This window comes from Vicugna pacos, chromosome 27 (genome assembly GCF_048564905.1).
Source record: "Vicugna pacos chromosome 27, VicPac4, whole genome shotgun sequence".
Lineage (NCBI taxonomy): Eukaryota > Metazoa > Chordata > Mammalia > Artiodactyla > Camelidae > Vicugna > Vicugna pacos.
In genome coordinates, this window is record NC_133013.1 from 7593167 (window position 1) to 7620513 (window position 27347).

At 38.9% G+C, this 27347-nt stretch overlaps 1 protein-coding gene across 5 annotated transcripts in view; it reads left to right on the forward strand.

The window, feature by feature from the left end:
* The window catches only part of PCSK6 (proprotein convertase subtilisin/kexin type 6), a 160492-nt gene that overhangs the window by 55156 nt on the left and 77989 nt on the right, over positions 1–27347 (forward strand). For all 5 annotated transcript variants that reach the window (XM_072950679.1, XM_072950678.1, XM_072950676.1 and 2 more), the window contains one exon: positions 1270–1358. In XM_072950679.1, the coding sequence (XP_072806780.1) occupies positions 1270–1358 (89 nt within the window). The remainder of the gene's footprint in view (positions 1–1269; positions 1359–27347) is intronic.

Consider the following 27347-nt stretch of genomic DNA (forward strand, 5'->3'; position numbering starts at 1 on the left):
GAATCAGGGGGAAGGTATAGCTCAGTGGTAGAGTGCATGCTTAGCATGCATGAGGTCCTAGGTTCAATCCCCAGTACCTCCATTAAAAATGAATAAGTAAAATAGTTAAATAATAAACCTAATTACCTCCTCCCTCCCCCAAATAATAAACCTAATTACCTCTTCCCTCCCCCAAATTTTTATTTTGAGTCAATGTTTCTAATCCCCCAGGGACTCTCTCAGACATGGGCTGTTTAAACCTGCCCACGTTTTGGCCTCTGCTGGAGGGATTGACCCAATGCAGCACGTTGAAAAATGGGGTCATGACTGAGGCTAAGCAGTTTGTTTTTCTGGAAATCTCTTCCCAGTCCCTCTGCTGCCCGTGAGTGTTCCATTGAGGGCGGTCTTCCTCTGCTCCTGCTTATGTGGACGTGGAAGGGGTGAGAGGGCTGCCCCGAGGTGGGAGGTACACAGGGGACCAGACTGAAGCACTCATCTGTGCTGTTGTTGTCTTTTTAGGTGTGATTATAATGTTATATATAAATGTATTTTATTGAAGTATAGTCAGTTACAATGTGTCAGTTTCTGGTGCACAGCACAATGTCCCAGTCATGCATATACATACATATAGTCTTCATTGTATTCTTTTTCATGAAAGGTTATTACAAGATACTGAATATAGGAGTGAAGGGTGTAGCTCAGTGGTAGAGCATGTTCTTGCCATGCACGAGGTCCTGGGTTCATTCCCCAGTACCTCTGCTAAATAAATAAATAAATACAGCTAATTACCTCCTCTCTACCCCCCCAAAAGAAAAAAGATACTGAATATAGTTCCCTGTGCCATATAGAAGAAATTTGGTTTTTTAAAATCTATTTTTATATATAGTGGTTATCATTTGCAAATCTCCAGAAGGAGAAAGAAAAGTATCATTTGTTCTTCCTTCGGGCTTGTCACCCAGGTGGGTGTCCATGTTGCACCTGGACATACCAAGCAAGGTGTCGTCATCACAGGGAAGCAGGGTGGGTGGGAGCCCCTCCCAACATGGGAGTGTGGCAAGAGACCTCCCTGTGCGGTGGAGCCGGCGGGACTGCCCAGGGCTGTGCAAAGCCCAGCCTGATGCTCCCCCCCACCCCCTGGAGTGGGCGGTCGGAGGAAGGGTGGTGATGAGAGAGGGTGCAGGAACAGGGCTCAGGGATAACGGACTCTCCTTGCGTGAGAACTCAGCGGTACCCTGAATCCACTAGGAGGCGCTGTCCTGAGTCCTGACTTGGTTTTCTCCTTTGCCTCAGACATGGTACTCGATGTGCAGGAGAGGTCGCAGCCTCGGCCAACAACTCTTACTGCATCGTGGGCGTGGCGTACAATGCCAAAATCGGAGGTAAGGTCCAGGAGCACGCAGCTGGGAGCTTTGGGCTGGGGCGGGGGAGCCGGAAGCATCTTTCTCTGCAGGTCTCAGCAGCTTCCCCTCCATTGGCCTTGGGGGTCAAGTCAGACCCCCTGGGCCTGGCCTCATGCTGGGACGGCAGCCAGCACAGCGATGGGGCCTCAGGGGCAGAGGCATTACTCACTGCTTTGCCTGAAAAGCCTTCATGGGTCCTGCTAGTCTGGCTCCAGACTCACACCAACAAGCAGACCCCTCCTCCTCATGGACCACATGGGTCCCCTTCTGCTGCCCACCCTGTGTGGGCTCCCTGTCACTTTCCTCACAGGGTTTACCATCCTTACTTGGGATTGAGACCTTTCCTTCGGCTCCAGCTGCAGGCCCACTTCTGCCGCTGCCCTCCAGCTTTTAGCCAGAGGACATTTGTCCTTGTGTCCTCCAGACATGCCTGGTCTCCCCTATTTATGACTGTGTTTATGCCTCTCCCCGCCTGTTTTAAAAAAATATTCTTTTTTTTAAATGGAAGTACTGGGGATTGAACCCAGAACCTTGTACATGCTAAGCATGCACTCTACCACTGAGCTATTTCCCTCCCCCCCCTCTATTCAGCTCAGTTCACCCTTGACTTATGGCCACTCACGCCCGCTGTGCTTCAAGGAGGACTCCCCAAATCCAGCTACTCCCCCTTACCCCTCCACCTTGTTCACCTGGGAGGCCAGCCTTCCAGGTCCCTAGAAGGAGCACGGCCTGACCCTGGGTATCCCTGGTGACATTGTTTGGTTTCTCCATTTGGGAGTCAAGCTTTCCTTGTTGGGTGGAGTTTTAGAACAAAGAGTCACGTGTCTTTCTCACCATCCCCCACCCCCAACCCTTAGGCCTGGCAGGTTGACAACTCGAACTGGCAGACAGTCAGAGAATGGCATGAATGGGCCTCAGCATCCAGATAGCTTTGGGGCACTGCCGTCCTCACCCGAGGCCCTGGCTCTCTGTTTGGAGGTGGCCATACTCTCTGTGGTGGCTGGGCTGAGATGCCACCTTCTCAGGGCATGACCTTGTCTGCTGCTTTGCCTTTGAGGCAGTGCTGGACTCCCTCAGCTCCCCGGGGAGCGGATCTAGGTGGGGAAGTTGGGTCAGAGGTTCTCTGGATCACCCAGCCCTTGAGAAGCTTCTTCAGTTTTGCAAACAGGATCCCCAGCTTTTACCTAATTGGACTCTCTGCCTGCCCTTTTCCTTGGCAATCTTTGAAGTGGCTGGGATTTGTCATTCTGTGACAGTATTAACTACCAAGGGTGTGTCCTGCTGAGCAGGTCAGGAGGCTGTCACTTGGCCTAACTCCTCTGTGGATGGTTCTTTTAGGTTGAGCTGTGTAAGTTCTCCTTGGAGCTTTTGATGAGTGAAAACCCACGAGAAGTCTCCCTAGAGGACCTGGGTACCAATTCCATCCCCACCACCCACTGGCTGTGTGCCCTTGGACAATGGGTATAGCCTCTCTGTGCCTAGGTTCTGAAACCTGTGGGGGAGGAACAGCAGTAATGCAGCTGCCTCCTCAGATTTGTTGACATTAAGTCCAATGCCAAGTATGAAAGCAATGGCTCGGGGCTGAGTCTGCAGGGAGCCTCTGAGAAACTCCATCCCTCCTGCTGAAACTCTCAGAAGGAGAATAATGATTTGTGTTGCTTTGAGTGAGGGGCTGACCCCATCTTTGAGGTGATCTGAGCCTTGCTCTCCAAAGTCCCTAGACCAGCATCTTTGACATCGTCTAGGAGCTCTTAGAATCCAAGCCCCCACTGCTGACCTACTGAGCCAGAATCCACCTTGTCACAAGATCCCCAGAGGGTGTGACAATAGCAGTTTGAGAAGTGCTGGTTTAGTGGGCTCTGGAGTCAGATAGGTAGGTCACACCTCCACTGTGTCCTGTGATGAGCGGTCAGTGAAGTAACAAAGACTAAGAACCTACAGAGAAGTGGATGGTGTGCGCTCCCTAGATGTGCTCTGCCCTCGTTGCGAAGTTGTGTACCCAAGTGTCCCAAATTCCAGAGAGAGCACCCCTCCTGCTGGGGCTGGGGAACAGGAATATTTTTTAATTAATACATTTAATATTTTGGAGCATCCCTGCATGTGTGGTACTGTGCTAGCCACCAAGGGAAAGAATGAAGGGGTGGCAGGCACAATTTGGGACCTCCAGGAGCTCATCATGTCTTTAGGGTGAACAGTGCCGACACGGAAGACGGTACAGGACCAAGTACTGAAATGACAGGGCGGAAAGGGAGCCTCAGGAGGGGCAGGGTCAGTGCTCAGGGAGGGAAGAAGATGAAGGTGCAACATGACGTCGACAGGGGAGGGTGTGTCTGGGAGAGGAGGGAGCACTGAGGAAACAGTAGGATCTGCAGCATGGAGCCTGCCGCACAGGGAGAGGAACACAGGGCAGGGCTGGGTGTGGAGAGACACATGTGAGGTTGAGATGGGCATTGACTCAGGGAACCCATGACAGCCATGTCCCCAGAGTTGCTGTACAGCTTCAGGTGCTCCCCGCAGGCAGTCATGCCTTCTGCCCACCTCTCCATCCAAGCCCACCACAGACGGGCAAACTTCAGGCACTCCTAGTGTTGACTCCCTCTCCAAGTGCCGGCACACAGCAGGAATTTTTCTGAGATGTCCCTAGAGCTGACCATTAGCTGTACTTTTATGTCTTTTTTAAAAAACTGTTGCTCAGGAGATTAAAATGTATATCCTAACTTATTCCAGCCTATGTGGAATTACTGTTATACCACTTTGTGAATAATATATGAACCTAAGGCAGATTATTTGAATTCATGCTCCCTGTCATCCCTTGTGCCATTGTTTTTAATGTTTTACTTTATATTTTATAACCTCGACTTGAAAACACTTATGAAATATACTTGCCTCTGTATTTACCATTCTCAGTGCTTTCCCTGACTTTCTAGCTCCAGATTTCTATCTGGTTTCCGTTTTTCTGCAACCTGACAATTTCTTTTAGTATTTCTTGAAGTGCAGGTATGCTGTTGAGAAATCATCTCAGCTTTATCTGAAATTGATCTAAATTTCTTCTTCATTTTTGAAAGAAGTTTTGCTGAACATAGAATTCTAGGGTGACAAGTTTTCTTTCAACCTTTTAAAGATGTTGTTCCATCATCTCCTGGCACCCGTTGTTTCTGATGGTGAGTTCGTTGTCATCCTTATTGGTGTTCACCTTCATGTAATGTGATTTGTTCCTCTGGCTACTTTTATAATTTTTCTTTTCTATCTGTACTTTAGTTGTGACTGTAATTTTCTTCATCTTTATTCACCTTGGAGGTCTGCTGTGCTTTCTAGTGGATTGTTTTTTTCTTTTTCCCTAAATCAGATTTGAAGAAATGTCTGTCAATTCCTTAAATATGTTTTGCAGTCCTGTTTTCCCTCTCCTTTCTTTGGGCACCAATTCGAGGTGTTAGATTATTTGATCTTCTCACAGTTTGAGACTGTGTTCATTTTTTAAAATACTTTTTTCTCTGCTTCAAATTTGATGATTTCTTTTGCATTGTCTTCAGGTTCACTAATCCTTTCTTTTGTTGTGTCAAATGTGTTGTTGATCCTATCCAATGAATTTTTGCTTCTTTCTTTCTTTTCTTTCTTTCTCTCTCTTTCTTTCTTTTTTTTCCTTTTTCACTCAAATATTGTGCTTTTCTGTTCTATGATATCTATTTTGACTCTTGCTCTCTCTCTTTTTACTGTTTCCAAACCTTTCCTGAGATTCCCCTTCTTTTCACCTATTATAACTATATTTTATTTTAGACTCTTTATCATATTTATGAGTTATTTTACAATTTTTTGTACTAATTCCAATAGCTAGGTCATTTGTGAGTATGTTTCTAATAACTCAGTTTTCTTTTTACAATGTGTCACATATTCCTGTTTCTTTGCACATGTCTAGTAATTTTTTTGTACGCTAGACATTGTTATGCTACATTGTAGGGACTCTGGATTCTGTTATGTTTGAATACTGCTGAGTTTTGTTCTGACAGTCAGTTCAGTTTGAACTTATGAAGGCTTGATTTTTCTTTTTTTTTTTTAATGATTGATTTCTTTCTGATTTGCCCTTAGCCTTAGAGAAAATCCTTTAGCTCAAACACATAATCCTTACTCTTACATAGTGTGACCCTTCTGGTATTTCAGTGGAAAGACTGAAGTGTTTACCAGCACCTTTCACTTGCAAGATTCAAACTCCAAATTGCCTCCCCTGTGATGAGCAGCAGCTGAAATATCTGCTCAGCTCAGTTGAGACTCTTGTATTCTTTTCTTCCTGTACTTCTTAGAGACTTGTCCAAACATGTTTAATTCAGGAGTTAGTCAAGTGTTTGAGGGAAATTTATGCATATCCTCTTATGAGGCTCTTTCTCTTCTAGGATTTCGAGAAAGGTTTCTTCTGGGTTTCAGTCCCAAACCAATCTCATGACTCCCCAGGAAAATAAAATTGTGTTTTCCTGATTGAGTTCTAGCTTCTCTGCATCAAAAGAAATGGAGAGTTCCCTTAGAGAAAAAATCATATAAACTTGAATCAAACCCAGTATGATTTCTCTTTTACGAACTGAATCCCCTGCCTGCCTCTGCCTTCTTCTAGTTGCGTTCCCATGCCCTTAAAAGTTGGCTTTTTCTTAAATAAATATTTTGTCCAGAGTTTATAATTACTATTTTCAGAAGAGTTAGTGTGATAAAAGCTGCTCTGCCATTATTAGAACTAAAACTTGTGGTTTCTATTTATTTACCAAATACATGAGGTATTAGATGCATGACAGTTACTTCAAGATGTAGCTGCTTACAACAGTAAACATTTGTTATCTAACACATTTCTTTAGAAATGAATCCAATGGACAGTCAAGGAGAGAGAAGTTAGGCTACACCTTTTGAATGGAAAAGTGTCAAAGATTTGTGGATATGATTTAAAGTCACCACAAATGGGCTCCTAAAAATTTGACTACATACTCATGCAAATGGAGTAGTCTTTTCTATCAACTTCTTTGGTTAAATTCTATGTTTCTTTAATGTTTTGTCACATGAAAATAATTAAATTGAATGAAAGAAGTAGTAGAACTATCCAAATTATATCTTTAAAATAATATCCTTGCTAGAACATTACTACAAGTCAGGATAACTCCAAAATATGTATAATGCTTTATCAATTTACAGAAGAGTACAAAGAAGGTAGAATATCATCTAGATCGTGGTGAAAATAGGAATAACCAGTATGTACTGGGTGTTTGATGATAGGCACTGATCAAGGGTCTCTATATGTATTATCTTATGTAATCTATCAAATGCTATGTCATGCTGCTGCTTTTATCCGCATTTCACAGATGAGGGCTAGAAAGGTTAAGTAACTTGCCAAAGACCAAACTGAGCTGATTCCAGGCCCCAGCTCTCTACTCTTTAACAGAAATCTTTAAACCATATTTACCAATTTTGAATGGATGGACGGATAGATGGATGGATGATATTATTTCTTTAACATTTGATCATATTGTACAGATGGACCCTGACAATGATGGTTCGACTTATGATTTTAAAACTTTACCATGGTGTGAAAGTGATACACATTTGGTAGAAATCCTACTTTGAATTTTGAATTTTGATCTTTTCTTGAATTAGTGATATTCAATACTAATACTCTCTCATGATGTTGAGTGGGCAGTGGTAGCTAGCCACAGCTCCCAGTCAGCTGCACAATCACAGGAGTAAATAACCGATATTTACAACCATCTCGCTTTTCATTTTCAGTACGGTATTAAATAAACTGCATGAGCTACTCCACACTTTATTATAAAATAGGCTTTGTTTTGGATGATTTTGCCCAACTGTAGGCTAATGTAAATGTTCTGAGCATGTTTGAGGTTGGCTAGGCTGATCTATGATGTTTGTAGGACAGGTATATTAGATGCATTTTTGACTTACAATATTTGCAACTTATAATGGGTTTATCATGATGTAACTCTGTAGTAAGTCAAGGAAGATCTGTACTTGTTTTTAGTAACATATGTTAAGTTAAATTTTATGCAAACTTGAGAGAAACTAAGTCAAACTGAATGTTGCTGAACTTCAGATTTAATTTTATGTTTATTTTTTAATGTTTAACCTTATACTTAATTTATTTGACGTATGTGAATTTATCAGAAGAAAAAGAAACAAGTTTAGGGGGAAGGAATTACTGAACTTCATATGTAAACATGTCATTATAATGAGATATTCTCAGATATCCCTGTCAGGTTATTAAAAAAAGAACCCCAAGTTTATGACAATCTTTAAGAGGCCAGAGTTCCTTGTTTTCCAGTTACATGTTTCCCATATTAAGTATAATTATCACTTACTTTAGTTTGTTCTCACTTCTTCACCCTACACCTAAATTTTAGCTTTTTTCTGACATTGCTTTTACGTTGTCAGGGTTCAGTCCTCACCATCTGTCACTGTAATTCTCAGAGTTGTTTAGCTCATCATTTTTAGCACTGACTTCCTGAGTTACTTATTTTGATTCATCTCTTAATCCACTGAATTTTGCCAGCAAGTAACTTTTTCAAGAAAAGCCATCAGGTGCTGTTTTCTTTCATCTTTGAGAAGTTCTGAAGGTTGCACTTGAATTATACCTGTTACATATTATATCCTTACAGAAATTGGCAAAATCACTTGTTTGTCTTCTGGATTCATTGTTGTTTGGAAAAGCTGAGGCCAGAAGTTTGGGAGAGGGGAGTGTTTTTGTTTTGTTTTGTTTTGTCTTTAAGCCATTTTGAGTTTATTTTTGTGTATAGTGTAAGGGAATGTTATAATTTCATTGCTTTACATGCGGCTGTTCAGTTTTCCCAACATCACTTGCTGAAGAGACTGTCTTTTCTCCATGGTACATTTTGCCTCCTTTATTGAAGATTAATTGATCGTAGATGTGTGGGTTTACTTCTGGGCTCTCTGTTCTGTTCTGTTGATCCATATATCTGTTTTTGTGCCAATGCCATGGTGTTTTGATTACTGTAGCTCTGTAGTATTGTCTGAAATATGGGAGGGTTATTCCTCCAGCTTTGTTCTTTTTCTTCACCATTGCTTTGACAATTCTGAATATTAGTCTACAGCAGCTGTTCTTGGGACTCAGGATACTTGAAAAGATCTGGGCATTTAAATAATTTCAGGCAGATTTTCTCCTGTCATGATTTTTAAATAGTTTTGGTTACGTATATTCAGTTTTGTTCTTCATGTGTACACTTACACATGTGTTGGATTTCTGTTTCCTGATTTCTCTTTATCATCATATTTAACTTATTTTTTTCTATTTTATTTTTCCTCAGTTTTTCTCGAGCTTGCCCTCCATGTCTCTGACAGTTTCACCAGTGCCTATTTTCCTAGAGAAAACTCTCATATGGCTTTCATTTCTAAATTGTTTAGTTTTCTCTTTCTGTTTCTTTCCTGAGGATGCCCACACTTTGGGCCTCTTTCTTTTGTCTTGTTATTTCTTCATTGAGTTCTGGTAACTTTGAGCTCTTACTTCAGAGAGAAATCATTTTTTTCTTTAAATTTTAAGTATTGTGGGGGGAATGTCTGTTTAATTTTGCATCATTTCCTTGGACTTGTTATGCCTCCTTTTTCCTTATTTTTGCAGCATTGTTGCACAAGTGTCATGCTAATCACTTTCTGGTTGTCATTAATGATTGGCTGGTGAGGATGCAAGGTCTTTCTCTCTAGGCCAGTAAGATGCTAAAACATGGGAAGGAAGGGAAGAGGGTAGTGAGCTGGGCTCTAGGCAATGTGGGCTCAGATCATCCTCTTCTGACAGACCAGTAGCTGTAATAGATCCCCTCCCCTCAGTAGTATATTAGCATTAATTGATTATATACTGACCACAGTGGGGACAAGAGCAGAGCTTTTCTCTTCCAACAAATCATGCCACAAAAACAGCCTGTTCTTGGAAAGATGGTCTGTCTGTCTGACTCCTGGTCAGACCAAAAAGGACATTTAGGTGGCTTTTCACTTTTGCTATAAAAGCAATGCAATGTGGCAAAGAAACAAACTCCCCCAGCCACCCAGTCCTATGGCCTCTGGTGCATCACCTACTTTGGGGAGAATTATACACTCTTGGGAATCACAGAGACATGTGTCATCTTCATTGTGTTCAGAGAGGAGAGTGGATCACTCCCATGTGTTTAACTGGAAGTCCTGAACTTTCATTTTCAAGGAATTTTAATTATTTTTTAACATTGCAGAGCTGTGTGTAGATGATTTTTGCCCTTTTTCTATATGTGATATTTCAGTAAAAATCTGCTTAAATTTTTAATGCTGTTGTATTTGTTAATCTTCCATTATGACTCTTGAATTTGGGCTCTTGCTTAGAAAAGCCCAAGATAATACATCTAGTCTGTATTTCATCTAAAAACTTAGCTATAGGAGAATAGTTTATCTTAAAACCTTTATGGTTTTGTCTTTTCTGTTAAGGTTTTTAATCTATGTAGAATTTATTTCTATGAATGTTGTGAAGGAGAAACCTAACTTTGTTTTCCTCTAGAATTAATATTTAGTGATCTCTGCACACCACCCTTATCATATACTAAATTTCCCCTATACTGGGTCCTCCATTATGTTTCATTAGTCTATTTGTTTATATTCCCTAAATAATGTCATTTTAAATTATTATAGTTTAAGAAGATTTTTTGATAACTGATAGGATAAGTTTTTCTCTTAAGGTTCTTTTTCAAAAATTTCTTGGCTATTCTTGCACATTTTCTCTTTCAGATGAACTTGAGACTCTCCTTATCAAGTTCCATAAAAAATCCTGTTGGGATTTTGATTGGGATTGCATGGAAATTATAGATTAATTGGGGGAGAATTGACATCTTTACAATATTGAGTCTTCCCACCCAGGACCATGGTATGTTTTCATTTATTCAGGTCTTCTTTGACATTATTTAAAATAGTGTTATCACTGTCTTCATATTGATCTTATACATTTCTTGTTAGGTTTATATCTAGGTTGATTTTTTAAAAACTGTATTGCTAATTGGTTATTGTTATTATGGAAATGGATAGAGGAAAAATTACTGATTTTTGTGTGTAGTTTTTTGTATCTAACCACCTTAATGATCTCTGTTGGTGCTATTGTTTTTTTATTCTCTTGACTTTTCTAGACAGGTGTAAATAAAAAGCTGTCTGTAAATATAATGGTTATTTTTATATCTTTAATATTAATAGCATGTTTCTGTTTCATGTCTTATTTCAATGTACAGGGACTCTTGATGAATAGTAAATAGTGACGGTTTTTAGGTTTTGTTGTTTTATTTCTCATGTATACAGGAATATTCCTAGTGTTATTCCATTTTTGGATGTCTTCTGTAGGTTTCCTGTAGTTATTTTTTATTAAATTAAGGAAATTTTTATGCTCCTAGATTCCTAAGAGGTCTGTTCAGGTGTGGATATTGAATTGTATTACATGCTTTTTAAAAAACATTTATTGAGGTAATTTCATTGTTTTTCAACTTTACTATTTAATCTGTTTCATGTAGTAAATTGCAGTAATAGATTTCCTAACATTGGAAATTTCATTCTTCCATTCTTATAATAAATTCTATTTGATTGTGAGTGTTGTTCTTTTAATATACTGCTCCATTCAGTTGTTATTATTTTTATGCATGGATTTTGCGTCTTTATTTATAAGATAGATTGAACTACATTTGCTTTTTTTTATGATATCCCTCACTAGTCTGCATGTCAGTGTCATGCTGGTTTTTAGACTGAGTTAGGGAGCTTTCTTTCTTTTATTGTGCTCTGAAACATTTCATATACTGTGGACATTGCTTGTTTTTTTGAAATGTTAGTAGAACTTATTAATCACTCTGTCCAGACGTGGTGACTCTTTAAAGGGTTAGGAGAGTTCTGGCTTTCTATTTCTCTTTGAGGGAATTTTGTTAGTTCAGTTTTCCTAGAAAATCATCAATTTCTTCAGAAGATTTTCAAATATATGACATAAATTTTATATCATATTTTCATAATTAAAAAAATATATTTTTCATGTTTATAGTTAAATTGTTCCTAATCTTATTTGTGGCATCTCTCCTTGGTTAGCTAATGAACAGTTTGCCATTTCCTATAAAATAAGTTTTCAAAGAGCTAGATTTTTAAAAATTGAAATACAGTTGACATCCAACATTATATTAATGTCAGGTGTACAACATAATGATCAGTATTTGTATACATCATGAAATGATCACAGTAAGTCTAGTTACCATCTGTCACCCCACAAAGTTACAAAATATTTTTTCTTGTGATGAGGACTTCTAAGATTTATGTTCTTAGGAATTTCAAATTTGCAGCAAAGTATTATTGACTATACTCACCATGCTATATGATACATTCCCATGGCTTATTTATTTTATAACCGGAAGTTTGTACCTCTTGATCCCCTTCCCCCATTTTACCTCCTCCCGACACCCTCCCTCTGGCATCCACCAATCTGTTTTCTGTACAATAGAGCCCCCTTATCCATGGTTTTGCTTTCTGTAGTTTCAGTTACCCACAGTCAACTGTGGCCTGAAATACTAAGTGGAAGATTCCAGATATAAACAATTCGTAAGTTTTAAATTGCATGCCCATCTGAATAGTGTGATGAAATCTCGAGCCAACCTGCTCTGCCCTGCCTGGGACGTGAATCTTTGAATTCTTGAATTTCTTTGTCTAGTATATCTCACCATTAGTCAAGCAGTAGCCTTCTCAGTTATCAGGTTGACTGTCGCAGTAACACAGTGCTTGTGTTCAAGTGACCCCCCAAACCCAAGAATAGTGATGCTGGTAATTTGGATCTCCCAAAGAGAAGCTGTAAAGTGCTTCCTTTAAATGAACGGGTGAAAGTTCTCCACCTAATAAGGAAAGGAAAAGTTGTATGCTGAGATTACCACGATCTCCAGTAAGAATGAATCTTTTATCCATGAAATTGTGAAGAAGGAAGAGAAATCGACTAGTTTTGCTGTTGCTGCTCAAACTGCATAAGTTATGGCCATGGTGCATGATAAGTATTCAGTTAAGATGGAAAATGCAAAATTTGTACAATAAGATATTTTGAGAGATAATTTTATTACAGTATATTGTTATAATTGTTCTATTTTATTCTTATTGTTGTTAATCTCTTAGTGTGCCTAATTTATAAGTTAAATGTTGTCGTAGGTATAGGTACGTTTATATAGGAAAAAAACATAGTATGTGTAAGATTCAGTACTGTCCATGGTTTCAAGCATTCACTTCAAGTCTTGAAATGTATTCTTTACTGATAAGGGGGGACTACAATATCTGTGAGTTTTGTTTTGTTTTTTAGTTGCAACATGTAAGTGAAATCATGCGGTATTTGTCTTTATCTGGCTTATTTCACTTAGTACAATACCTTTTAAGGTTTGTCCATGTTGTTGCAAATGGCAAGATTTCATTCTTTTTAATAGCTGATTACTATGCAGTTGTGTATATATAGACCACATCTTCTTTATCCATTCATTCATCAGTGGACATTAGGTTGTTTCCATATCTTGGCTTTTGTAAATGATGCTGCAGTGAACATAGGGGTGCATGTATCTCTTCAAGTTAGTGTTTTTGCTTTCTTCAGACAAATACCCAGAAGTGGAATTGCTGGATCATATGGTAGTTCTATTTTTATTTTTTTGAGGAAACTTCAGAATGTTTTCCATAGTGGCTGCACCAGTTTTCATTCCTGCCAGCAGTGCATCAGGGTTCCCTTTCTCCATGTCCTCACTTAACACCTGTTATTTCTTACCCTTTTGATAATAGCCATTCTGACAGGTGTGAGGTGATAGCTCACAGTGGTTTTCATTTGCATCTGCCTGATGATCAGTGATGCTGAGCATTTTTTCATGTGCCTGTTGACCATCTGTATGTCTTCTTTGGAAAGATGTCTATTCAGATTCCCTTCCCATTTTAAAAATCAGATTGGTTTTCTTTTTGTTGTTATTAAATGTATGCGTTCTCTAGAATATTAATCCCTTATCAGATACATGACTTGCAAATATATTCTTCAGTTCAGGAGGTTGCGTTTTTATTTTGTGGCTGGTTTCCTTCACTGCACAGAAGGTTTTTAGTTTGATGTAGTTCCATGTTTATTTTTTGGTTTTCTCACCATTGCCCTTGGAGTCAGACCCCCCCCCCAAAACTGCCAAAGAGAGATGGCAGTAAGCTTACTACCTGTGTTTTCTTCTAGGAGTTTCATGGGTTTCAGGTCTTCACATTCACATTTTTAACCCATTTTGAGTTAATTTTTGTGTATGGTGTAAGATACTTGTCCAGTTTCATTCTGCATGTGTGTCCAGTTTTTCCAACACCATTTATTGAAGAGACCATTGTGTATTCTTGCCTCCTTTCTTGTAAGTTAATTGAGCATATGCGGTTGGATTTGTTTCTGGGATCTCTATTCTGTCCCATTGATGTATATGTTTGTTTTTATGGCAATACCATACTATTTTGATTACTATAGCTTTGTAATATAATTTCAAATCAGGGGTCATGATGCCTCCAGCTTTATTCTTCTTTGTCATGATTGCTTTGGCTATTCAGGATCTTTTATGGTTTCACAGAAATTTTAGGATTATTTTTTCTAGTTCTGTGCAAAATGCCATTGGAATTTTGGTAGGGATTTCCTTGAATCTGTAAATTACTTTGGGTAATATGAACATTTTTACAGTATTAGTTCTTCCAGTCCATGAGCATGAACTATCTTTCCATTTATTTGTCTTCTTCAGTTTCTTTCATTGGTGTCTTATAGTTTTCAGTGTACAGGTCTTTCACCTTCTTGGTTAAATTTTTTCCTAGGTATTTTATTCTTTTTGATGCACTTGTAAATTGTATTGATTTCTTAATTTCTCTTATGATAGTTTGTTGTTAGTGTATAAAAATGCAACAGATTTTTGTATATTAATTTTGTATCCTGCAACATTATTGAATTTATTAGTTCTATTTTTTTTTTTTTGGTTTTCTGTATACAAAATTACATCATCCACAAATAGTGATAGTTTTACTTTTTCCTTTCCAGTTTAAATACCTTTTATTTCTTTTTCCTGCCTAACTGCTCTGGCTAGAACTTCCAATGCTGTGTTGAATAAAAGTGGCCAGAGTGGGCATTCTTGTCCTGTTCCTGATCTTAAGGGAAAAGCTTTCAGTGTTTCACTGCTGAGTGTGATGTTGGCTCGGGGCCTGTCATATTATGTTGAGGTGCATTCCCACTATATTCACTTTGCTGAGAGTTTTTATCATAAACGGGTGTTGAATTTTGTCAAATGCTTTTTCTGCATCTAATGAGATGATCATATGATTTTTAATCCTTCATTTCATTAATGTGTATTATATTGATTGATTTGCAGGTGTTGAACCATCCTTGTATCCCTGAAATAAATCCCACTTGATCATGGTGTATGATTCTTTTAATGTATTGTTGAATTTGGTTTGCTAATATTTTGTTGAGGATTTTTGCATCTATGTTTATAAGGGATATTGGCCTGTGTAATTTTCTTTTTTTTTTCTTTCTTTCTTTCTTTCTTGCTTGCTTGCTTGCTTGCTTGCTTTTTTGCTTGCTTTCTTGCTTTCTTTTTTTTTTTTAATGTCCTTGTCTGGTTTTGGCATTAGACCAGTGCTCATAATGTGAGTTTGGGAGTATTGCATACTCTTCAGTTTTTGGGGAGAATTTGAGAAGAATAGATATTAAATCTTCTTTAAATGTTTGGTAGAATTAACTGGTGAAGCCATCTGGTCCTGAGCTTTTGTTTGTGGGGAGTGTTTTTTGTTACCCATTCAGTCTCCTTCGTAGTAACTGGTCTATTTGGATTATCTATTTCTTCATGATTCAGGCTTAGAAGATTGTATGTTTCTAGGAATTGATTCATTTCTTCTCTGTTGGCTGACTTGTTCATGTATAATTGTTCCTAGTGGTCTCTTATGATCATTTACATTTCTTTGGTATCAGTTTAAAGTCTCCTCTTTAATTTCTGATTTTATTTGAGCCTTGTCTTTTTTCCTTAGTGATTTTAGCTAAAGTTGAATCAATTTTGTTTATCTTTTCAGAGAACCCATTCTATTGATCTTTTCTATTGTCCTTTTAGTCTGTATTTTATTTATTTCTACTTTGATCTTTATTATTTCTTCCCTTCTACTAATTTGGGGCTTTGTTTCTTCTTTTTTAAATTTCCTTAGGTGTAAAATTAGATTGTTTACTTGAAATTCTTCTTGTTTCTTGAGGTAGGCCTGTATCACTGTAAACCTCTCTCAGAACTACTTATGCTGCATCCCATAGATATTTTAGTATGCTGTATTTCTTATTCATTTGTTTCAAGATATTTTTTGATTTCTCCTTTGATTTCTTCATTGATCCATTGGTTGTTCAGTAGTAGGTTGTTTAATTTCTACATATTTGTGATTATTCCAGTTTTCTTCTTATAATTGATTTCTAGTTTCATGCCACTACTTAGTATGATTTCAGTCTTCTTAACTTTATTTACATTTGTTTTGTGGCCTAACATATGGTTTGTCCTGGAGAATGCTCCATATTGCAGTTGAGAAGAATGTGTATTCTGCTGCTTTTGGATGGAATGTTCTTAGGTCTTCATTTAAACATCATATAAGTTTGATATTTCCTTATTAATTTTCTGTCTGGATGATCTACCCATTGAGGTAAGTGGGATATTAAAATCCCTTACTATTATTGTATTGCTGTCAGTTTCTCCCTTTAGGTCTGTTAATATTTGCTTTATATATTTAGGTGCTCCTATGTTGGGTACATAAATATTTACAAATGTTTTATCTTCTTGTTGAATTGATCCCTTTATCATTATGTAATGCTTATTTTTGTCTTTTATTACAGACTTCGTTTTAGAGTATATTTTGTCTTATATCAGTATAGCTACCCCAGCTTCCTTTTGGTTTTGCTTGGTATGAAATACATTCTTTCCATCCCTTCATCTTCAGTCTGTGTTTGTCCTTGTGTCTGAAATGAGTCTCTTATAGAAAGCATATAGTTGAGTCTTGGTTGTTTTGTTTTTTTTTCCTTTTATTCATTCAACTGCTCTGTCTTTTGACTGGAGACTTCAGTAAGGAATTATTGATAGATATATGCTTACTGCCATTTTGTTCATTGTTTTCTGGTTTCTTTTTTTTTTTTTGCTTCTTCTATCTTGCTTTCCTCCCTTGTGCTTTGATGACTTTCTGTATTGTTATGCTTAGACTCATTTCTTATTATCTTTTATGCATCTACTTTTATGTTTTTGCTTTGTGGTTACCATGGGACTCATGTATAATAGTCTATATATAACAGTCCATTTTATGTTTATAGCAAGTTAAGTTTGGGTACATTCTAAAACTGCATTTTCACTCCCTGCATCACATTCTGTGTTTTTGATGTCACTTTCTACATCTTTTTATTTTGTATGTCCCTTAACTAATTATAGTAGTTACAGTTATTTTTTTACTGCTTTTGTCTTTTCATCTTCATTTTAGCTTTATAAGCGATTAATCCACTTTCTTTACTCTATGTTTACCTTACCAGTGAGACTTTCACTTTTGGATGTTTTCTTGTTGCTAATTAATTCCAGTTCTTTTCAGCTTAAAGAAGTCCCTTTGACGTTTCTTGTAAACTCAGTTTAGTGGTGATGAACTTCTTTAGCTTTTGCGTGTCTGGAAAACTCTTTGTCTCTTCTTCAATTCTGAATGATAACCTTGCCCAGTAGAGTACTCTTCGCTGGAAATTGTTGTTGCTTTTCCTAGCGCTTTGAATATCTCTTTCTACTCCCTTCTGGCCTGCAAAGGTTCTGTTGAGAAACCTGTTGATCTGCTGGTAGTCTTATGGGGAATCCCTTGTATGTAACAAATTGATTTTCTCTTGCTGTTTTTGAGATTCTGTCTTTAACTTTTGACATTTTAATTATAATGCATCTTGGTGTGAGTCTCTTTGGGTTCATCTTGTTTGGAATTCTCTGGGATTCCTAGATCTGGATGTCAGCTTCTTCCCCAGGGTAAAGAAGTTAATCTTCAAATAAAATTTTCTCCTCTCTCCTTTGGATCCCCTGTAATGTGAATGTTTTTGTGCTTGATGTTGTCCCATAGTTCCCTTAAGCTATCTTCCCTGTTTTAAGTTCTTTATTCTTTTTTCTTCTCTGTTTGGGTGGAGTTCCACAACCCTGTCTTCTAGCTCATGGATTGTTTCTTCACTTCAACTAGTCTACTGTTGAACCCCTCTAGTGTGTTTTTCAGTTAAGTTATTGTGTTCTTTGGCTTTGTGACTTCTCCTTGGTACTTCCTTATATTTTCTGTCTCTTTGTTGAAATTCTCACTGTGTTCATCCATTCTTCTCCCAAGCTTGGTGAGTATTTTTATGACCATTATTTTGAACTCTTTATTGAGTAAATTACTTATCTCCATTTCATTAAGATTTTGTTTCTGGGATTTTATCATGTTCTTTCATCTGGAACTAATTCCTCTGTTTCCTCATTTGTTTGACTCTCTGTGTCCGTTTCTTTGTGTTAGGCAAAACAGCTGTCTCTCCCAGTCTTGAACGTGTGGCTTTGTGTGGGTGACGAACTTTATCATTTAAACTTGCCCTCATTCTTGGTTGTCTCTCAAACTATCTCCTTGATTGTTTCAGGCCTGTTAGCCCCAGAAACACAATCCTCTCTGGCCACCAGAGCCTGATGCTCAAAGGGCATACCTTGTGTGGGCTGGATGCACCCACTGCCTTTAGGGGACTGTAGGGGGATGGAGCATTTGCTTTCTGCCTTTTTAAAACAATTGGAATAGAATCTATTTACAATGTTGTGTTAATTTCTGGTGTACAGCATAGTGATTCAGTTATACATACACACATGTATATGTATTGTGTGTGTGTCTATGTGTGTGAATATATATATATACATATATATATATATATATATATTCCTTTTCACATTCTTTTTCATTATAGGTCATTACAAGGTATTGAATATAGTCTCCTGTGCTATATAGTAGGACCTTGTTGTTTGTCTGTTTTATATATTAGTCTATTTTATATTAGTCTATATATATATATAGTCTATTTAATATATTTTATATATTAGTGTCGACAAATCCTGAACCCCCAGTTTATGCCTCTCCACCCCCTTTCCCCCCTGGTGACCATAAATTTGCTTTGTAGGTCTGTGAGTCTGTTTCTGTTTTATAGATAAGTTCATTTACATCATTTTTAGATTCCACATATGAGTCATATCATATGGTATTTTTCTGTCTCTTTCAGACTTACTTTACTTAGTATGATAATCTTCAGGTCCATCTAGTGTTGCTGCAAAATGGCATTATTTTATTCTTTTTTTGGCTGAGTAGTATTCCATTATCTACCTAACTATCTATAGCACAACTTCTTAATTCAGTCATCTGTAGATGAACATTTAGGTTGTTTCCATGTCTTAGCTTTTTAAAATAGTGCTGCTGTGAACATTGGGGTGCATGTATCTTCTTGAATTAGAGTTCCCTCCGGATATATGCCCAGGAGTGGGATTGCTGTATCATATGGTAAGTTTATTTTTAGTGTTTTAAAAAATCTCCATACTGTTTTTTCCATAATGGCTGCACCAAACTACATTCCCACCAACAATGTAGGAGGGTTCCCTTTTCTCCACACCCTCTCCAGCACTTAACCTTTGTGGACTTTTTAATGATGGCCATTCTGACTGGTGTGAGGTGATACCTCATTGTAGTTTTGATTTGCATTTCTCTGATAATTAATGATGTTGGGCATTTTTTAAATATGCCTATCGGCCATCTGTATGTCTTCACTAGAGAAATGTTTGTGTAGATCTTCTGCTCATTTTTGGATTGGGTTGTTTGCTTTTTTTGTTATTGAGTTGCATGAGCTGTTTGTATATTCTGGAAGTTAAGTCCTTGTTAGTCTCATTGTTTGCAAATATTTTCTCCCATTCCATAGGTTGTCTTTTTGTTTTATTTATGCTTTCCTTTGCTGTGCAAAAGTTCATAAGTTTGATTAGGTCCCATTTGTTTATTTTTGCTTGTATTTCTGTTGCCTTGGTAGACTGCCCTAGGGGAGCACTGCTGAGATTTGTATCAAAGAATGTTTTTGATGTAGCTCTTTTATCCTTTGCTGTGGAGTTGCTTGCTGTCCAGCTAGTTCTCAGGTCCTTTTGAGAGGGAATTTTTCCATGTGTAGCGGTATGGTCTTTCGTGTCCATGAAAGGAGATGAGGTCAGCATCTTCCTGTGCCACCATCCTGGACCACCTCCTACCTCTTGCTCCTGACAGTCTCCATGCCTGGATGAGCATCCTCTGCGGCTGGCCCCCTCTGGTCTCCAGGTGTCTAGTTAGTCCCACTGATTCCACCCTGAAGAACTCAGTGTTCTGTCTTGCCCCTCAGAGAGCAGGCAGAGGCCATGGGATGCACAGCCACTTTGAAGCCATTACAACACCTGGCAGTCTAGATGGTCTGCCTCTTTATTCACTCTCTCCTTGTGCTCCACATACGGGGCCAATTTCAGATTTCAGCCCTGGAACCATGAGGTTTCCAGCCAACACTGCTGAGGCCTGGACCCCCAGCTCCACTTTCTCAAGCCCCTGGAAGCCACCTTGTCTCCCTCCCAAAGCTGAGGCTGATTTTTATGTCTTTGATCATTTGAGTTCTTTTATTTTCTAACTCACGAATTTCTACTTTTGTTTGTTTATTAATTCCTTCAGCTTTTAAATTTTTATTATTTTCTTTCTTGGGTCCTTGAATAGAATGTTTTGCTTTTAATTTTCAGGCTTTGATGTACTTTAATAAGTAATAAAGTTTTTATATATTTTCCTCTCGTTACCTATCTCTGGCTTAATCACACAGCGCTCTTATTGTTAGTCACTTCTGATAAATTTTTTATTTCAACTTTGATTTTTTTTCTCTTTAACTCAAAAGTTATTTATAAGGACTTGAAAATTTTTTCCAACTGGATAGCTGTTTTTTTGGCACTCCTTTTGTTGCTAATTTTTAACTTTATTATACTGGGATCAGAGATGGTGTTCTGTATCATTTCTGCCTTTCTGAATTTGTTGAACAGTTTTCTTGTGTGGCCTAGTACATGTTCAATATTTGTAAATATTCCAGTGGGTATTTGAAGGCTTCTTTTATTCTGTGGTTATGAAGTACAAAAATCTATATAAATTAGATCAGAGGTTGCCACTGGTGGCCCACAGACTGCTCGGCCTGCAGACGTGTTTTGTATGACCCACACAATTAAAAAGAAGAACAAAACTTGAGTAAACATCTACAAATCAAGACAGGTAAAAAGTTTCTTTTTATGTGATCAGAATGCTTTTCTGTCTTTAATTCCTGACCTTAATTTGTGATTATTAATATCTAATCCAATTGATTTGTAAGAAAACTTGAAAAAAAAAAAGGAGCCATATACTGAGTTTGGGATTCATATTTTTTCACTCAGCGTGATTCTTGGAAGATTCATCCAGGTGGTTGTGTATATCAATCATTTGTTCCTTTCTACTGATAAGTAGTATCATTCTGTGGCATACACGTAACAGTTTGTTGAACCACTCATCCACTGAAGCCCATCTGGGCTTTGTTTCTACTTCTGGGTGTTACAGACAAAGCGGCTAGACACATTCTTGTATAGGTGTTTGTGTGAACACTGAGTCTTCATTTCTTTGGGATAAATGTCCAGGAGTGCAGTTGCTGGGCTGTACAATAGTTACATGTTTTTTTTTTAAGAGACTGGACATTCCCACTAACAATGTATGAGTGATCCAGTTTCTTGGTCTGCTTGCCAGCTTTTAATATGGTCGCTATTTTTCATTTGAGCCCTTCTGATAGGTATGTAAAAACAGCTCATTAATTTGCATTTTTCTAAGGCTTGTGATGTTGAGTGACTTTCATGTGCTTACCTGCCATCCGTATATCCTCTTCAGTGAAATGTCTCTTCATGTCTTTGGCTCATTTTCTAAGTTTTAACTGACAAGTGTTGAGAGTTCTTTATAAATTCCAGCTGCTGGTCTTTTGATGATTATGTTATTTGTAAATATTTTTTCCCATTTTGTAAGTAAGTTGTTTTTTCATTTCTTTAACTGGGACTTTTTTTTTTTTTACAAAAAAGTTTTAAATTTGGATACAGTCCAATTGATCTTTTCCTTTTACAGATTTTTTTTTTTTTTTGGTATCAGTTTTAGAACGCTTAGCCTTGTCTTAGATTCTGAAGACATTCTGTGGTGTTTTTTTTCCTAAAAATTTCATAGTTTTATAAAAGTTTTACATTTTGAGTTGCATTTTGAGAGATCTACTTTGAGTTGATTTTGTATAAGGCGTGAGACAAGGTTTTTTGCTTTTGTTTTGTATGCCTGCGGACGTCCAGTTGCCCCAGCCCGTTTGTTGAGATGCCTGTCTTTCTTCCATTGAGGTGCCTTTGCACTTTTGTCAAGAATCATTTGGGCATATTTGTGTCAGTATATTTCTGGACTTTCTGTCTGTTCCACTCATCTGCGTGTCTGTCCCTCTGCCAGCGCAGCATAGTCTTGATTATTGTAGCTATATAAAAGTTGCCCAAATGTGGTAGACTGATTACTCCCACTTTATTTTTCTTTTTCAAAATTCTGTCAGCTTTTTAGTTCATTTGGCTTTCCATGCAAGTTTTATCATTATCTTGTTAGTATCTACAAAAAAAAAAATTTGATGAGATTTTGGTAGGGACTGTGTTAAACCTGTACACAAATTTGGGAGAATTAACATCTTGACTGTGTTGAGTTTTTCAGTCTATGAACCCAATATATCTCTCCATTTATGTAGATCTTCTTTAATTTCTTTCGTCAGCATTATGTAGCTCTCACAGCAGAAGTCTTATATATGTTTGGTTAGAATTACACCTAAGTATTTCATTTTATCTTAAGCAATGATAAATGGCATTGTATTTTTAATTTTCATGTTCATGTGTTCATTGTTAATATACAGAAACATCACTGGTTTTTGCCTGTTAATCTTTTATCCTGCAACCTTTCTGAACTTGCTTATTAGTTCTAGGGGTAGATTCCTTTAGATTTTATACTTGATGATGTCATCTACAAATAGGAGCAGTTTTACTTCTTTTTGATCTGTATGCCTTTTATTTCCTTTTCTTGCCTTATTGCTATGGCTAGAACTTCCAACCTAGAGCAAATGTCCTTCCCTTGTTCCTGATCTTAGGGGAAAGCAGTCAGACTTTCTTTTTTCACTTTTTACACTTATATACTTTAAGTAAAATGTTACCTGTAGATTTTTTAAATAAATGCTCTTTAGCAAGTCCTTGATATTCCCTTCTTTTCCTAGTTTTATGAGAGTTTTCTTTTTTAATGAATGGATGTTGAATTTTGTCACTGCTTTTATCTCACTGAGTGAAATGACAACATGTTTTTTTACTTTAGCTTGTTAATATGGTGGATTGATTTCTGAATATTGATCCAGTATTGAATCTGTGGAATAAGCCCTACTTGGTTATAGTGTTTTCTTTTTTATACATCACTGAAATCTGCTCGCTAACATTTTATGAAGGATTTTTGTGCCTGTGCCTATATCATGAGGATTTTTGGTCTGTATTTTTCTTTTTCTATCTTTTTTTCTTTTTCCTTTCTTTCTTTTTTGTTTTTTTCGATATTGTCTTTGCTTTTGGTATCAGGGTAATACTAGGTTCACTAAGTGAATTAAGACATGTTCCCTCCTCTTTTATGTTCTGAAAGTGATTGTGTAATTGGTGATAATTGTTTACACTCTTAGTAGAATCCTCTGGTGAAACTACATGGACCTAAAAATCTCTTTTGGGGGGAGGTGTTTTATTTTTTAGTTACAAATTAAATAGAGCTATTCAAATTATCTGTTTCATATTGGGAGAGTTGTGGAAGTTCGTGTGTTCTGAGGCAGCGGTCCATTTCATCCAGTTTGTCAAAGTTACGTGTGTAGAGTTGTTTGTCACTTTCCCTTATCACACTTTTGATGTTGGCAGAGTCTGTAGTTATAGCCTCTCCTTCATTTCCAATATTGATAATTTGTGTCCTTTTTTTTTTTCTTTGTCATTCTTGCTGGAACTTTGTCAGTTTTATTGACTTTTTTCACCAAACCAGCTCTTTGTTACACTTACTTTTTTCTAGAGTTTTTCTGTTTGCAGTTCCGTCGTTTTCTGCTCTTATCTGTATTATTTCTTTCCTTTTGCTTTAGGCTTATTAAGCTCTTCTTTTTTTAGGATCTTGAAGCTTTGGTTATGGATTTGAGATGCTTCCTCTTTTCTAATAAAATCATAGTGCCATAAATTTCCCTCTTGGCAGTAGTTGAGCCATGTCTCACAGATTCTGGTATGTTGTATTTTCATTTTCATTCAGTTCAGTGTTTTCTTTTTCCCTTGAGACTTCCTCTTGGACCCGTAGCTTACTTAGAAGTGTGTTGCTTTGTTTCCAAGTGTTGGGAGATCTTTCTGTTATCAATTATTAGTTTGATTCTATTGTGGTTTCAGGACACATTCCATGAGTTCAATTGTCTTAAATTCATAGAGGTCAGGATCTAATCTGTCTTGGTAGGTGTTCTGTGGGCCCTTGAATATGTATTCTGTTGTTGGGTAGAATATTCTAAAAATGCTTATGAGAACCTGCTGGTTGATGAAGTGAGTTTCTTTCTTTCTTTTTCTTTTTTTGAACAGTTACCCCCTTTTAAAACATTTGTATTTATTTATTTATTGTTGTGGGGGAGGTAATTAGGTTTGTTTATTTATTCATTTATTTTTTAATGGAGGTATTGGGGATTGAACCCAGGACCTTGTGCGTGCTATGCAGAAAGTGCTTCTACTCCATCTGCCCAGAAACAGAAGCTGTCTAGTGGATTTCTAACAGATGTGATACTTGCCGGCATCATTGCATGGCTATTCATGATACTTCTTTGAAGGGCTTTCCCCATTTGCTGTATTAAGCCTGTCCCCTTGGGTCCATCTTCTTTGTTGTCCTTGTTGTTTTGTTTAGCTTTTGAATTTAGTGGTTCTCTTTCTCGATGTTGATTTTCTTCTGATACCCACTTGATTCTTGGTCATCCGCTTGTGTTTTCCATGGTGGTGGTCAGGTCTGATGGGAGGGTCTGTCTGTGATGTGGGGGGAGGACCCCCTGCTGGGGAGCATTTCTCCTGGTGGTGGGTAGAGGGTGGACTCTCTGTTCCTTGGACACTGTCCAGCCTCCCCAAGCTCAGTGCCCTCTTTCATGGCATCTGCCTCTGTGCAGAGCCGCTGCCCACTCAGCCTGGAGGGGAGGCCACTGATCTGTCACCTCCTCGGAGCCCCCTGCCCTGCTCTCTGGCCCCCCAGGCCTGCCTCCTGCCACCCCATCCCACTTGCTACTGTCTTCCCAGTCGCTCAGAACATGTTTTAGAAGGACTGTTACAGATCTGTTCTTTTCTTTTTCATGCCACGTCTAGGGATTGGTGGACCGGGTGCTCAGTTTTCCTTGGTGGCCCCACCTGCTTAGTCTTTCTGTTGTGACAGCTGTTACTGTGTCCTGATGGCCGTTAGTGGCCAGATGCTCCACCAGAGACTCGTTGTCGTCTTTGCATCTTATCCTTAGGACGATTCTGCACGTTGGATGTTGTTACAGCCGTTTTACACCAGGGGAGCCTGACCATCAGAGAGGTCACCTCTGCGTTCAGGGTCTTGCGGCTGTGGGAATGGAGGCAGAGCTGAGATATGAACTCAGGCCAGCTGACCTGCAGCCTGGGTGTCCCTTTGCACACTTGTGACTCTGATGCCAGGATGTCAGGTGACTAGAGGCAGACAGTGCCCCGAGCCCTGTGAGCAGGAGCAGAGTGGGAAGGGATGTCCATGGTGGGCATGTGCATTCTACCCCCTGACCGAGTTCACCATCCTGCCCGAGATCATGTGGCCTTGCTTCTTTCTCTTGGCCTAAAATATAACACGCCATGTCCTTCATCTTTGCTCTGATCATGGGAATGGCACAGGAAGGTGGGAAACAGGGGTCCCCTTTCTCATCCTCTCTTTTCACTTAATCTTTCCTTACTCTCTCACTGTGTGAACCCTTTTTTTTTTTTTAAATTTCAGCCCTTTATTTAGTTTTCTCCTTCTCACTCCCTGTGATGATCCTTCCCTCTCATCCCATCTGCTTCTGGTTGGCATTGGTGGTGGGTGGTCTCAGACTTGGCTGCATCCACTGGCCTTCAGTCCATCGCCACCATCACCACCACCACCATCATCATCTCCTCCCCTGTGAGGTGAGCTCTGTGCGTTGAGCTCACAGCTCCTGCTGGAGCCTGGAAAGGCACAAAGGCCCCTCCCGGTGTCCTGTGAGACAGGCTTTCTGGGGAGCCCGGTGTCCACCCCCAGCCTGGCCTGAGCAGAACTTGCTCCATCAGGGAACCTGCAGGGCCAGTGAAGCCCTCGCCCCTTTAACTTAAGGAGGTGCCTGGCTTTGGGGGAGTTTCTCATCTGAGCTGATGCTTAACGAGTTTCAGACACTCTCCTGGGGCAGTACTGGTGTCACCTGGGACACAGCATGTCCCTGCGTCCAGCTCGGAGAAGCACCACTAGCACGAGGGACAGAGCCCAAGGCTGCTTGGGAGCAGGGCAGATGCTCTGAAACAGACAGGACCCCTGCTCAGGTGCTCAGGCTGCAGGAAGCTGCGCATCTTTTCAGCCTGTGTTTACTCTGTTTCTGGGAAGGAAAAGTCAAATTTCTGTTGGTGTTTTTATTCCCTATTTTGATTGGGGAACAGCATCATGTTTCTCTTTTCATAAACATGAGAATGTTAAGTACCTAACAGCTAAATTAATCCATGCCCCTAAATGAGTTAATTATGTTAATTCAGAGTCACTGAATTCAGTCTCATTAGCGTTTCCATTAAGCAGTTTAGGCTTATGAGCATTTAAGAGGGCTGAAGCTACAGATTAATCTTCAAAGGCTCTGAGTGCTTTTTCAATTGCAGTGGGATTTAAATGCATTGGGAGGTTTGGGGGGATTTGGTGACTGTGGGCAGCTACTACTTGGGAGTCAGAGCTCTCTGGGAGCTAAGCTTCCCACCTCCCTCCCCCACCAGCCCCCACATTCTCATCAGAGGCCCCTCCAGCTGGGTCTGAGCGTCCTTGGGCTGAGAGTCACCGTGGGAAGGAGGAGGTGGACAAGAATGAGCCACGGTGCCATCTCCCCAGTGGCCACACTGTCCCCAGGCCCCCCTGCTGCGGCCACCTTGCTAGGTGGCTCTGGGCTGCGCGCCTGAATCCCCAAGATTGTCCTCCAGACACAGGTTGGGGCAGAGCCCTGCCTCTGGGGGTGTGTGAGAGGGACAGTCAGGGAGGGAGCACTTTTCTAGTCTAAGCAATAATCTCTGTTAGTGGCCTTTGTTCTGGGTGATGTGAATGTGTTTTTTTTTCTAATACCTTTATTGTGGTACGCTTCCTGCACAGTAAACAACACATACTTCAGATGTACAATGTGATAAATTTTGACAGACGTAGACACCTGTGGAAGAAACCACCACCACAATCAAGGTAGCTAACATTTCCATCACTCCCCAGGAGGTACAGTTTTCAAATTCCCAATTTATCCCTTCCCACCCTCTTTACCTCCTGGTAACCATAAGTTTGTTCTCTATGTCTGTGAGTCTGTTTCTGTTTTGTAGGTAAGTTCATTTGTGTTCTTTTTTTTCTAGATTCTACATATGAGTGATATCATATGGTTTTTTTCTTTCTCTTTCTGGCTTACTTCATTTAGAATGATGATCTCCAGGTGCATCCATGTTGCTGCAAATGGCATTATTTTATTCTCTTTTATGGCTGAGTAGTATTCCATTGTATATATAAATACCACATCTTCTTTATCTAGTCATCTGTCAGTGGACATTTGGGGTATTTCTGTGTCTTGGCTATTGTAAATAGTGGTGCTGTAAACATGGGGGTCATGTGTCTGTTTGAATTAAATTTTTCTCCAGAAATATCCGAGGAGTGGGATTGCCG